Source organism: Corythoichthys intestinalis, chromosome 8 (genome assembly GCF_030265065.1).
Source record: "Corythoichthys intestinalis isolate RoL2023-P3 chromosome 8, ASM3026506v1, whole genome shotgun sequence".
Taxonomy (NCBI): domain Eukaryota; kingdom Metazoa; phylum Chordata; class Actinopteri; order Syngnathiformes; family Syngnathidae; genus Corythoichthys; species Corythoichthys intestinalis.
This window is the reverse complement of record NC_080402.1, coordinates 40,371,456-40,384,888: the sequence shown is the minus strand read 5'-3', so window position 1 is coordinate 40,384,888 and position 13,433 is coordinate 40,371,456. Positions and strand designations below refer to the sequence as shown.

At 38.1% G+C, this 13,433-nt stretch overlaps 2 protein-coding genes across 5 annotated transcripts in view; one reads left to right on the top strand and one right to left on the bottom strand.

The window, feature by feature from the left end:
* LOC130920033 (gastrin/cholecystokinin-like peptide) lies at positions 1–775 on the top strand. The gene is made up of 2 exons (XM_057842829.1): positions 1–586; positions 699–775. Exons 1-2 carry the CDS (start codon positions 373–375, stop codon positions 773–775), a joined length of 291 nt encoding a protein of 96 aa, XP_057698812.1. The 5' UTR covers positions 1–372.
* A 1,165-nt stretch (positions 776–1,940) lies between these two features.
* Positions 1,941–13,433, bottom strand: part of LOC130920030 (trafficking kinesin-binding protein 1-like) — a 49,221-nt gene continuing 37,728 nt past the window's right edge. The window contains exons 12-15 of one of the 4 annotated variants that reach the window (XM_057842825.1): positions 11,803–11,991; positions 7,951–8,041; positions 7,022–7,071; positions 2,359–2,506 (exon numbers count right to left, since the gene is read on the bottom strand). In XM_057842825.1, the coding sequence (XP_057698808.1) occupies positions 7,032–7,071; positions 7,951–8,041; positions 11,803–11,991 (320 nt within the window). In that variant the 3' untranslated portion in view covers positions 2,359–2,506; positions 7,022–7,031. Of the gene's footprint in view, positions 2,507–7,021; positions 7,072–7,950; positions 8,042–11,802; positions 11,992–13,433 lie in introns of all 4 variants that reach the window. The other 3 variants (XM_057842824.1, XM_057842827.1, XM_057842826.1) reach the window with 3 other exon arrangements.

Sequence of the window (13,433 nt, the reverse complement as noted above, 5' to 3'; positions counted from 1 at the left end):
TTGTATACATATATATGAAAAAAATCATACATTTGTATGCAATAGAGGAAATGATGGCGCTCCGGACGCTTTAACTTCAATGCGGCTTGTAACTAAGATGAGCTCGACAACCTTGGATTATTGAACTGTGAGTGTAAATAAATTGACTTGTTTTACTGTTACGGCCGCACAGAAAGCTTTCCCATAGTTCATCGACTAGCATAATAAGGGCAGTGTTTATATACCAAAGTATCATTTCCTTGACGTACATCCTTCAATCGATCAAAACCGCTGTCATGGACACATTGATATTTGTCCATTTTGCGACTCTGACTCCAGTGTTATAAATGGCGAGCCGTGACTCGGCAATGAGTAGAGGTCTGGTAAGCGATCATGTCAGGGAACAAGATGGCGACGTTTACACTGGGGTTGGTTCTATTGTCGTGTGCTACTATTACCGCATCCGGCAAAATAGTAGAGCAGCTTCCAGTGGCAAGAAACTCTGAAGGCAGACAGGAGCCTCTGCCACCACGCACCGAGAGATGGGCACACCTTTCAGAGGACCAGCGTGTGATCATAACCAAACAAATCATGCAAGCCATTTCAGGTATGTTGTGGGTTTGGGGTGTGAAGAAAATTTCCCTTGGGCGGATAAGTGAAAGATGGTGCTATGCGTGTTGTACTTACCTGATGTGATTATGAAAATGCTGTGTTCACAGAGATGGTGAATTCTGACTGTTTGCTGGAGCGCGATTATCAGGGCTGGTTGGATTTCGGACGCCGAGACGCAGAATGAAAGATGGTCAAGCCATTTGCTTCATGAATACTTTTGCTGTCTTATACTGCCCTTGCAACTTCGTGAATAAAGTATTTGGCAGAGTTACAGAAGTGATTCTTGTGAGCTGAGTAAAGATGGAAACAGGTTTTATTCACAGGCCATACTTTACACACAAAAATACACAGAGAATAGAGACATTGCACAGTAAAGGTGCCGACAAAAAGTGTTTTGGTGAAATTCAAGCACAAGTGATTATAACCTGTGTTTTTTTCATTCCCTTTTAACACTAAAGTATCCTATGCCTTTTTGCTACAGAAAACCTAGTCAAAATTCTACTTTTAATGATTGGTTATGGCTCTCAAAAGCATGCCCGACCCACGGATGTGTTTTCTAAAATTACATTCATTGACGTGATTTAACATGAGAGTTTTGGTGGGTTTTTTATCTCCATAAAGTAAGCTTTGCATGCTTAAGCTAAATTCACGATAGAAAAACAGCTAAGAAAGAAATGATTCAGTGCGGTTATTATTTTGTCTTTTCAGTGCATCTTCATCTAGCTCCTTGAAATTTTAAGTTTAATAAGACAAGTTACCATATTTTCCGGACTATGCAAGTTATATTCAGGTGCAATTTATATACTTTTTTTAACACTTAAAGTGCGTGCCATCTAATTCCAGAGTTTTTTAGACGTTAAATTAAAATGAATATTTTAAAGGGTTTGGTCAAGATTTGGAGCGAGATTGACAGTTTAGTAATCAAGTTATGTAGTGTTTTTTAGTATTATTTATCTTAATAATTTAGTATGTTAATTAGGCAGATGACTATTTAGCATTTTGTTCTCCATTTTATTATTAATATAATGTTTGTTCTCGCGCTCTGCTAAAGAAACCTCCCCTCGAAGCCCTCGCCAAAAAGACTTTTACCTCAGGCAACTTATGTTTTTTTCACTCTTTGTGGATTTTTTGGTTGGTGTGATTTATACTCAGATACGATTTATAGTTAAAAAAATACGATAATTTCATATGTGGTTTTCAGTACAGCAGCTAATATACAAGAAGACCAGAATGTGTTTCAGTGCAATTTGAGAGTTTGCTGTGGTAGTAATAAATCACTGCATGAAATTCACATCAACTCTATAAGGGTTTTTGAATTGGGGGGGGGGGGGGGGGGGGGGGGGGGGGGGGGGGAACCTCTACATGGTATATAAAAAATATTATTTGATCTTTTTAAAATTGTATTGTATGCATGGAAAATGATCTATTGCTGCAAGTAAGCAGCATTACGTCAAGCGATTGTCCTTAGATGAAAATGTGGATGAATGCATGTTTTCATGACAATAGAAAAGAAGTCGATCATTTAAAAGTCTGATGTGAAAAATGGTGGCCACAACATCAGGTGGAGACTTTGTCATCAGGATTTGTCATGCCCCGAGCGGCCACTCTGTGGAGCCTGAGACTCTGAAGCTTTTCCACCAAGTTCAAGCTGAAAACGTTTCCATTCCCGCCCGGGCTCGTGCGCGAGACCCCGCCTCTGTCGATGGCTAGCCCGGGCTCTGTGTTGTGGATGTGTTGGCGGGGAGAGAAAGAGGCGGAGATACCACGTTCTTTAAGCAGCTGCAGGAGTCCTGGTGATGACCAGCTTATGTTTGTGGCGGGGGAGTCTTTAAATCCAAAGTATTGCTGGCCGGAAACGTGGGAAGGGTTCCCGTGCTCACAGTTCGGACGAAATGGCAGGCCGATAGAGTGATGGCTGCAAAAGAACGAGAGTGAAATGAGCCAAGTGTGAAAGCACTTGCAGGAAATTGAATAGTAGTTGAAACGAAAACACACACAGGATTATGAGGCAAAGCTGATGCAATGCCATCTTGTAGATTACAGTTATGAAACAGTCGTTAATGTATAATGCAGCATGCCTCTCGAGTATGAGATGTGCACAAACAAGTTAGAGCGGATGGTGCAGCTCGAAAAGCTTTCAGCCCAGTGTTGGCCATGTTGATCTGACAAAATGGTACGTGAATAAGGAAAGTCATTTGAGGACTTATTTTATATCCATCTTAACTCTTTTATCCACAAATGAAGTATCTTATTTTTAAAGCCTTACATGGTACTCACTTACAGTAACTCATTGGCTGCTATTCACATCACTAGATGTCCAATTCATTTGGACTGGGAGGAGGGAATGGTCATTCGCCCAGTCCAAACGTCTAGCGCTGTCAGTCACACTGAAAAATTAACATTCACAGCCAGGCTTCTAATGACTAATATCTAAAAATATATAAATGCAATAAAAGAAGAAAAAGCTACTTTGAATAGTTGTCCACTACAGTCACCACTGTCCCTAAAAGGTTTAAAGTTAATGGAACAAGGGTCCATTTGTCGTCACAAGTATGAGAATGACTGTGTTACAGTGTGAATCAGTTCATGGTTTTGCATCACAAGTAAATGTACGGTAGTTGCCATACATAAAAAACAAAAAAAAATCCTAATTCCAACTCAATGGGGTCCTTATTCAATAAGTAAATAAAAAGCAAACTATCTTTGAATACATAAGAAGCTATTTAATGTTTAAAGCAATGAAAGTGATCGCAAATATACTCTCGTTTTGAATTCGACACCTGCAACACTTTGCAAGGTTCATTGGAAACAAATGAGTATTAAAATTAATTATTAAAGGGAGCATGCCAAAGAGGCTCAGCTGTATACAAGAAAGAATGAGGCGGTGTTCACCACTTAATGGACAACTCCGAGTAAATAATCCAATTATAATATTTGCATGCAAGCGGCAAGTCTGAAAACCAACATTGAATGCCTGACATTCCATTCTTCAGGCAATACTGCATTAAAAAATAAATAAATAAAATAAAAACAATACCATTGTGTTAATACAATACTGACACAGGGGCTCAGAAACACTTGAGAAAACGGAGTTAACACAGTTTGCACACAGTGCACAAAAGGCCATAGCCTCATTGTCCACGATCTACAACTCTCGGTGCCTAGGAAGGGCAAGAAGTATCATAAAAGACTATACACACCCAGCTTCAACCTGTTGCCCAGTGGCAGGCGTGGCAGGGCCATAACGGCCCAAACGAACAGAATAGGAGAGTTTCTTTCCAAGAATTACTCTTAGCATATTCAAGTCACGTTTGCACTGACATGTCACTGTCATCGCATGCATCTCACTAAGTAATACGCTGCTGGCCAAAAGTATTGGCACCCCTGAAATTCTGTCAGATAATGCTCAATTTCTCCCAGAAAGTGATTGCAATTACAAATGCTTTGGTAGTTATATCTTCATTTATTTTGCTTGCAATGAAAAAACACAAAAGAGAATGAAAAAAAAAATCATTATCATTTTACACAAAACTCCAAAAATGGGCCAGACAAAAGTATTGGAACCCTCAGTCTAATACTTGGTAGCACAACCTTTAGACAAAATAACTGCAAACAGCCGCTTCTGGTATCCATCAATGAGTTTCTTACAATGCTCTGCTAGAATTTTGGACCATCTTCTTTGGCCAACTGCTCCAGGTCTGAGATTTGAAGGGTGCCTTCTCCAAATTGCCATTTTCAGATCTCGCCGCAGGTGTTTTATGGGATTCAGGTCTGGACTCGTTGCTGGCCACCTTAGAAGTCCCCAGTGCTTTCTCTCAAACCATTTTCTAGTGCTTTTTGAAGTGTGTTTTGGGTCATTGTCCTGCTGGAAGACCCATGACCTCTGAGGGAGACCCAGCTTTCTCACACTGGGCCCTACAATATGCTACAAAATTTGTTGGTAGTCTTCAGACTTCATAATGTCATGCACACGGTCAAGCAGTCCAGTGACAGAGTTAGCAAAGCAACCCCAAAACATCAGGGAACCTCCGCCACGTTTGACTGTGGGACCGTGTTCTCTTCTTTGAAGGCTTTGGTTTTTTCCCTGTAGACTCAATGTTGATGACTTTTCCCAAAAAGCACCAATTTTGTCTCATCTGACCAGAGAGCATTCTTCTAAAACGTTTTTGGCTTTCTAAGGTAAGTTTGGCAAACTCCAGCCTGGCTTTTTAATGTCTCTGGGTCAGAAGTGGGGTCTTCCTGGGTATCCTACCATTGAGTCCCTTTTCATTCAGACACAGAGGGATAGTACGGGTTGACACTGTTGTACCTTCGGACTACAGGATAGCTTGAACTTGTTTGGATGTTAGTCGAGGTTCTTTATCCACCATCCGTACAATCTTTCGTTGAAATCTCTCGTCAATTTTTCTTTTCCGTCCACATCTAGGGAGGTTAGCCACAGTGCCATGGGCTTTGATGACACTGCACACGGCAGACACAAAAACATTCAGGTCTTTGGAGATGGATTGTAGCCTTGAGATTGCCCATGATTCCTCATAATTTTGCTTCTCAAGTCCTCAGACAGCTCTTTGGTCTTCTTTCTTTTCTCCATACTCCATGTGGAACACACAAGGACACAGGTCAAAATTTGAGTAAGCAAATATTTATATAACTGTGCAATATTTGCAGTTACAGTATACCATTTTTGCACAGTTATATCAATATCTATGCAAATGGTCATTTGCACTATCGTACAGAATCAGCCATTTGACTCCTAGTCTGAGTCCTGTAAATGGTCATATATGCACTGATATTACGACTACAATACTACTAGTTGCTAGTCACATATTCACTTTATGCCCAATCTGTGTACACTCTAACCTGTGTTTTTTGTTGTTGTTGTTGTTTTTTTATAATAACCTTATTGTACCTTTGCTTTTGTTTCATGTGGTCCACGTTATGGCGAAATTTTAAATCTTGTACTCTGTACAATGACAATAAAGGCTTTCTATTGTATTCTGTTCTAGTCATTTGCAAATGACTAGAAAAGATAAAAATTCTACCCTTTATAGTGAACCTGAACTTATCTTAAATGACCTTACGCAAAAACAAAAGTGTGCTCATGAGTCAATTTCAAACTGTATTTGCGGAAATGATGGACGATTATCCTCAGGGCAAAGGAGGTAAAGGACAATCCAGATTGTTATCGGCATTGCTGGGTGTATGTTAGTGCCAAGGGCACTTATGTGAAGCCACAATTAGTGCTGAAATGAAAAGACATGTTTTGGAGCAACATCATGCTGCTCTTTTTCAGGCAAAAAAATGCCAAGCCTCATCCTGCACATTTTACAACAGCTTGGCTTTGTAGTAAAAGAGTGTGAGAACAAGACCTGCCTGCCGACAGTCTCTACTTGTCTCCGATTGAAAATACAGTTTGTGCCAGTCCAAGCTTTTTATGAACTTGTTGCTGGCATCAAATCTAAATAAAAACCTTTTTAACGCCTGCCAAAAATGATAATTTGAGGAATATCTTGGCTTGCGGTGCATTCACCTGAACACAAGTGGAATATTTGTTTCAAAACTGTTTTTATTCACTTTTTACATAGTGTACCATCTTGATGACAAACTAAGGTTTGTAGTACTTCAAAGGTCTACTGCTAATTTATTTTTGATGTTTTTTTTTAACTACCGTATTTTTCGGACAATAAGTCGCACCTGAGTATCAGTCGCACCAGCCCAAAAATGCGCAATGAAGAGGAAAAAAAAAAAAACATATAAGTCGCACCGAAATATAAGTCGGATTTTGGATGTAAATTTACTTGATAAAATCCAACACATAGAATAGATATGTCATCTTGAAAGGCAAATTAAAATAAAAATACAATAGAGACAACATGCTGAATAAGTGTACAGTATGATAATGTTAACATGATGCATGAGCAATGAAATGCAAACATAGCCGGTATGTTAACGTAACATAGCTATTAAGAGTTATTCAGATAACTATAGAATAAAAAAACATGCTAACAAGTTTACCAAAATATCAGTGACACTCCAAAACACCAAAATAACATGTGAAATGATATAATAATGTGTTGATAATTTCACAAATATGTCGCTCCTGAGTATAAGTCGCACCCCCAGCCAAACAATGAAAAAAAACTGCGACTTATAGTCTGAAAAATACGGTAGTGTGATTGTCTTTGTAGTGAGGACAAAGTGCATACTACAAAATGGACCTGAAGGATATGGGGAAAATATGCTACTGTATAGCAGCCATACATGATAAAATGAAATTGTGGTTACTTTGTGACATTCAAACATGGATTGCACAAAGTGCAGCTGTTGCTTTGATGACAATAGTTAGCAGGCATACATGGTATCATGCATTTCATGTAATGTTTCAAATAAAAAATGGAGCATTCAGCAAATAGTGGAGCCAGCATCTTACTTTGCTCCTTCTAGAGTTGGAGAAAGAGCCTGGACAAACGTTTACTGCCACTAAAGGGGAAAGAAAAAGTTCGTCAAATGAGCAAAACTGGTCTTGATGACTTTGAGGAACTGCAAAAGAAAAACTAAGGTCAAACACAATATGACCTGCTTTGCTGGTGTGCCTCTGATTTCAGAGGATCAGAATCAGGTAAAAGGATTGAGTTATAAAATGTATTAATTTATTTTTAAATATAAAGTTATTGCCTGCCATTGACATCAAATCCAATTTGACTGGAAGGGCTATAGCGATCGTTCGATCGCTGCCAGCCCCCCAAGTCTATTGGATTGAATGCCTATCTGCGTCAGTGCCAGGGAAAAATGATCACTCAATGTCACCTTTCCCAGGTCAAATAGATTTTATGCTTTTATCTGTCAATGGCAGTGAATGAGTTCAGGGCTACAAGCAATTAAATAATCCAGAGGTATTGGGATATTTTTAAAAAAAATGTACCGTATACATACAGTATATATGTTAATACTATCTGTATATATTTATATATTTCCACGCCTGAAACAAAGTACGATGATTTCAACATGTCAGGTTTTGACACATCACTTCGTGGAGAGGCACTGTTTAAGTGACTAGTGCAATCTAATGGTGAAGCTGAGAGGTGCAAAAAAATGTAGGCTGAACTCAAGCTTCTTTTGCGAGCGAAATTCAATGATATCCACCTAATTTGCTGCAGGCCAGTAAAAAAAAAAAAGAAAAAAAGAAAAAAAAAACTGGGTCGTGGGCATTAGTGTGTACACTACTGCGTTAGAGGTTTGTCTGTATTGAGTGAACAAAATTCATCATTTGCAAGCTTTGAGAGAATCTTAGGTGGAAGGGAAACGTACAAAAAGTAAAGATGTAAAGGAAGTTTAAAAAACTACAACTCCAGTTCTTACCTAAACGGGAATGAGGGGGAGAGGAGGGCTGGTCGAGGGACTTGACAGGTGGTAATAGTGGGAGTTGGAGAGGTCTGAGGATGGTTGGGACCTGATGAAGACCCAGTGTGTTTAGGGAAGGGAAACAAAACCACATTGAACTTCTTGTAATACAGACACACAGTATACACTCGTGATCACAGCATTACAAATGTGAAGACAGTGGAACCCTGTTACCCATCTAAGGAAAATGAACATTATGGCTTAAGTTTATGCACTGTATGACCAATAGCTTCATAGGCTCCTAGGCTATATAGTTATACATTTTTGGCATGTTTTTGTACTTGAAAATTTCCCCCGATTGGAAAATATTAACAGTCAATATAATTTTATTTCTCACTTTTGTATACAAATAAAATTGAATTAAACTGATTTTCATTCTGACTGGCCTGTATGCTATATAGCAGAAGTGCGAAAGATGCCCACGATATTGACTAATCCGAGCAAAACGACCGGAAGTACGCCATCCGCCGTTGCTGGGGTATGCTGCCTGCAGCACACACAGCCAACAGATGATAAGAGTTGCCAACGGTCTATTGAAAAATGGGATCGTCTCGTGTTCAGAAACATGCTGTATTAAGCTTACAAGGCAACGCGCTCTGTCCTGTTTTGTCATTAAAATCGAAAAATGTATTTTATTTGTAGAATGAATGAATACTGGTAAGGTGCTTTCCAAGAATATATAGGGGAACGAATTCCCCCGCCCCTCCTTTTTTCTGACCAATGAGTTGACTGAACACTGACAATTGGGTTGTCATTATGGTACCGGAAGACAATAGGGTGTGGGAATTAAGAAGTTTGAGTGAAGCTTGAGTAAAAAGCATGTTCAAAATGATGATCATATTTTTTTTCTTGGTCTTCTCTGTGTACAGTGGTACCTCTACATACAAATTTAATTCGTTCCAGGACCTGGTTTGTAAGTCGAAATGGAAATGAAAGAATCGGGTTCTAATATGGCAGTTGTGTTTTGCATGCTGTTCCTGAACGCACCGTGTGACTGATGACAGAGTGAGAGAGGTGTGTTAGAGATTTTACTTTCACTTTTCATGTTCTGTTGTTGTATGTATGTATCGTTATTATTTCTGTTATAATCATTATTACCGTTTTATTTTTTTCCCATTGTTGTTGTTGTTTTCGTTGTTATTGCTCGAAACAAAAATACCCCCCACCCCCAAAAAACAACCAAATCAACTTATAAAGACTGACGAACAGAGGTCGGAGGACCGTCAAGATCGTAGACATATTCTGGTAGTATTATCGAGCCAGTTCACTAAAGCGCACACCACGCTCATATTATTATATCGTTTCCATCTTAATTTCAATGCTAAGCGTCACCTTTTTCCATTTTTTACCACCTGCACTAACCTTCTTGGGACCCATGTTGATTTCTCTCAAATGAAAATCCGCCGTCATACAGGAAAAAAAATTAAATTGCGAGCTGTCATAGATCGTCGTATTTCAACCATGTAGTCATATTTCAGGACAGATGACGAGTCAAATTTTTACGTCGGATATCGAATGGATCATATGTCGATGCGATCGTATGTCGAGGTAACACTGTACTTTATTTTCACTACTTGTATTATATTTTTGTGTTCTGTCAATTAAGTTTGCATTTTCACACAATATAGGGTTATTCAAAAAGAATGTGCCAAAACCATTGCGGTATATTTAAAAAATTGAAAAGAAAAAAAAAAAACAATAACTAGCTGGATACAAGTATTGTATATAACTTCAAGTTTTTATTTCATGCTTTACAAGTGCTCAATGTGACCACCACAAGCGGCACGGACAACATCAAGCAAATATGAAAATTCCTCCGAAACGTGCTACAAGATACACACAAACTCAAGTAAACAAAATGCCTTCTGCTGTGGAGTGGCCATTTTGAGCGTAAATAAATGAGTGATTTTCCGACAAAGACTAATTTAAATTGACGCCCAATTAAACAGGGATAATTCCTGTATCAAATGACCGCTAATTCAGTCTATTTCAATGACTTTAAAATGAATACATGCGTGATGATTTTGGCACATTCTTTTTCAATCACCCAGTATTTGGAGTGATCATTTGCGAAACTGTTATTGCTGAGGGGACTTTGAACTAGGCCTGAACGATATTGGAAAAAACTATTGCTGCGATTTTTTTGGGGGTTGCAATATATTGCGATATTATATTGCGATATTAAATATTTTTTTTTTTTTTTTGCATTGGAAAAAGATACATATTATACATATATTAGACATGTTTTTTTCAAAATGTTCCCCCTAAAACATGCTTTAAAAAATGTATATGGCTAACTTTAAAAAATGATTCACTTGCATATTTTAAATTTTTAAACAAATTACGTCACAATGAAAAATATGGCGTCTGTAAAAAAGTCACGGATATCTACCTCATAACTTTCGCTAAATTGTATTTTTTTGTTACTGTCGCATTTTCCCTGCTATGTTAGATGATAAATATCTTATCCGAAAAAAAGAAAAATTGGGGGGAAAAAAAACGTTTAAAAGGGTAAATATATGAAAAAGAAAATCTCGACCACTCCTTGATGTCTGCGATTTCTGCATTGCGACCCCTGTTATAGTACCATGTTTCACCCATAAAATAAAATGAAATAATCCAGCTGCGGCCAGTCACAGCTGTGTCTTGACACTCAGTGAAACATGCGACATGGAGTTTTTGGATCGAAACAAGATAAGTACGCGATAATATCTTGTTAAAGTCATGGTGTCTGTAATTCTGCTCTCGCATGCTCTCACCTCCAGCTAGGGTTTTGCTGTTTAAAAAACATTTCTTTTTTTTAAAAAAATGCCCTCCTGTTAAAAATTGTTCTTCCCCCAGAAAGTTGAGATTTTAAGCTTTCCAATCATGTACCACGTGCAGATCATCGAATCATTTTTAAACAAGAATAATGTACTGTAGTAGAAAAACGCTTTGCTTTATTTAATGCTTCTGTTTATCTACCTTGGCTGCAGAATCACTTCTAGTGTTTATTTCCAGGACACAACACAACAGGTGTACCAAGCATACCCATTCGTCAGAACACCGGCTGTCCCCAACGTTTCCACGCACACACATTCATTCCAGCGCACGCTTCCTTCATGCAACACGTGCTTAACAAGTTAAACGACGACTGAAAGATGCGGTGTGATTGAAGTTCGCCTCTGTGGCAAGATCAAACACAACCATCGTTAACTTTAATAAGCAAGTGCGCAGAGGAACAAAGACCTAGGAGAGGAAGGGAGGGGGAGAGGGAGGTTGTGTGAGTGTCACTAAAGCGATCAGCTCAGGACAGAGAAAGCATGGAGCAACATACATTTGTGGATTAAAAAAAATAAAACTATCGCACGTCCTTGCGATGGGACTATTGCACATGTGCACATCGCGATGACGATGTTTAAACGATATATCGTTCAGGCCTACTTTGAACGCACCTCAGTTTATGTTTGCACTTTTAAGTATAAAGTATTAAAAATACATTGGCAATAAATATTGTTTTTCAATGTGCTTATCACTTAAATATGCACCTAAAAAATTATATTACACTTACTGTATTAATTAAAAAGAACAAAAATCTAAAGTTGACAGTTATCAGGCCAACTTATTTTTATATACAGGGAGTTGGCAAACCTAGCAGCAGCTAACGTTACTGTTTACATTGACTGATGCTGGGTTGCTACTGAGGTGTGTTAACATCCCATAAGTGGCGACCACCACTAAAGAGCAACATCCACAAATCTCTATTCACTGTTTGCAAGATTTAATTACATATATTCTACAAGTGTACAGAGTAATGATTAGGTACTCTACCCATGCTGTGAGTTCCTGAAAGCAGCGACAGGTCAGGCTCATCCTCCTCCAGGTCATTCAGACTATACACATGCTGGATATCCACTTCAAGCTCCCTGAAGTCCTTTGTCAGGACTCCGGGACGAGGGTGGAGGATGCCCCCTAGGTTTGGTTTGGCCAGCTGCTGCCATTGGTGCAGAGTTACAGAACCTAAAAAAAAGAACATGGCATATAGAACCACATTATGTGTACAATGCCTCCCTCCAGATTCCCACTGGCCAAAAATGCCCAACAGGACTCCTTTAGCTTTACTGATCCCATCTGATTTATAATATTTTATATTTAAATTAGGGCTGTCAAAATTATCGCGTTAACTGGCGTTAATTAATTTTTTTAATTAATCACGTTAAAATATTTGACGCAATTAACGCACTTGCCCAGCTCAGACATATTTAAATGTCACTAGTGAAAGGCCCACCTGTTAATTGTGTTTTGCGGAGTTTTGCTGCCCTCTGCTGGCGTTTGGGTGCGACTGATTTTATAGTGTAAGTAATTATTGCCATCAACAATGGCGGGCTACTAGTTTATTTTTTGATTGAAAATTTAACAAATTTTATTAAAACGAAAACATTAAGAGGGGTTTTAATACAAAATTTCTATAACTGATTTAGAACTGATTTATTGTTATAATAAACAAATACAGTCCTTATGTACCGCATGTTGAAAATATATATCCATCTTGCGTCTTATCTTTCCATTCCAACAATAATTTAGAGAAAAATATGGCATATTATATAGATGGTTTGAATTGCGATTAATTACGATTAATTAATTTTTAAGCTGTAATTAACTCGATTAAAAATTTTAATCGTTTGACAGCCCTAATTTAAATACATTATATAAAGTGCAACCTTTACTCAGGTGGCACTTATATGTTTTTTGTTCACACTGCAGCCATGAGAAGGGTGCTCTAGGTGTGCCCTGTACTTCCAGATTCTGCAAGTTGGTAGTAATTTGGAGTTGGGTAAATAAGTTATTTTGCATTGTTTAGGTTTTAGTTAGCTGACTAACTGTTAATCTGTTACATTAACAGATGCCACTCTGTTGTTATCCATTTCATTGTTATAACTATAATGTCCAATGTTTGTTCTTGGTCTTTGATTAAATAAATTTCCTAAAAAATGCTAATTATACTCTCTTCTTTTGTGCATTTTTTGGCTCGTGCAACTTTCACTTCGAAAAACACGGTAACCCCTTTTCACAATCCCCAGATACGAATAAAAGTCCATACTAATAAAATACTTTCTTTTAATCTTGCACCTATATATCGATTTATGATTTAACATGTACATAAGATATTACTATATTATTTTTTTGGACTATAAGTCCCACCTGAGTATAAGTCGCACCAGCCAAAAAATGCGCAATGAAAAGAAAAAAAAACATATGGCAGAAAACACAGACAAGACTGAAAAAGCAGTTTCTGCTCTTGCACTCCTCTTTAAAAGAAACTGCTGTATTTTAAGCCAAAACAACTGTTGTGTTTGATAGAACAATATGTCTATATGCTGCCATACCAAATTAATGGCGCATGATGCCCCCGAACTATTTTTAATTTACCCGTTTTACCCTGGAAACCCCCGTTTACAGAC

Coding starts and splice junctions, on each gene's coding strand:
- LOC130920033 (XM_057842829.1), top strand. CDS start 373: ATGTCAGGGAACAAGATGGCGACGTTTACACTGGGGTTGGTTCTATTG. Junction 587..698: donor AATCATGCAAGCCATTTCAG/GTATGTTGTGGG, acceptor CTGTGTTCACAG/AGATGGTGAATTCTGACTGT.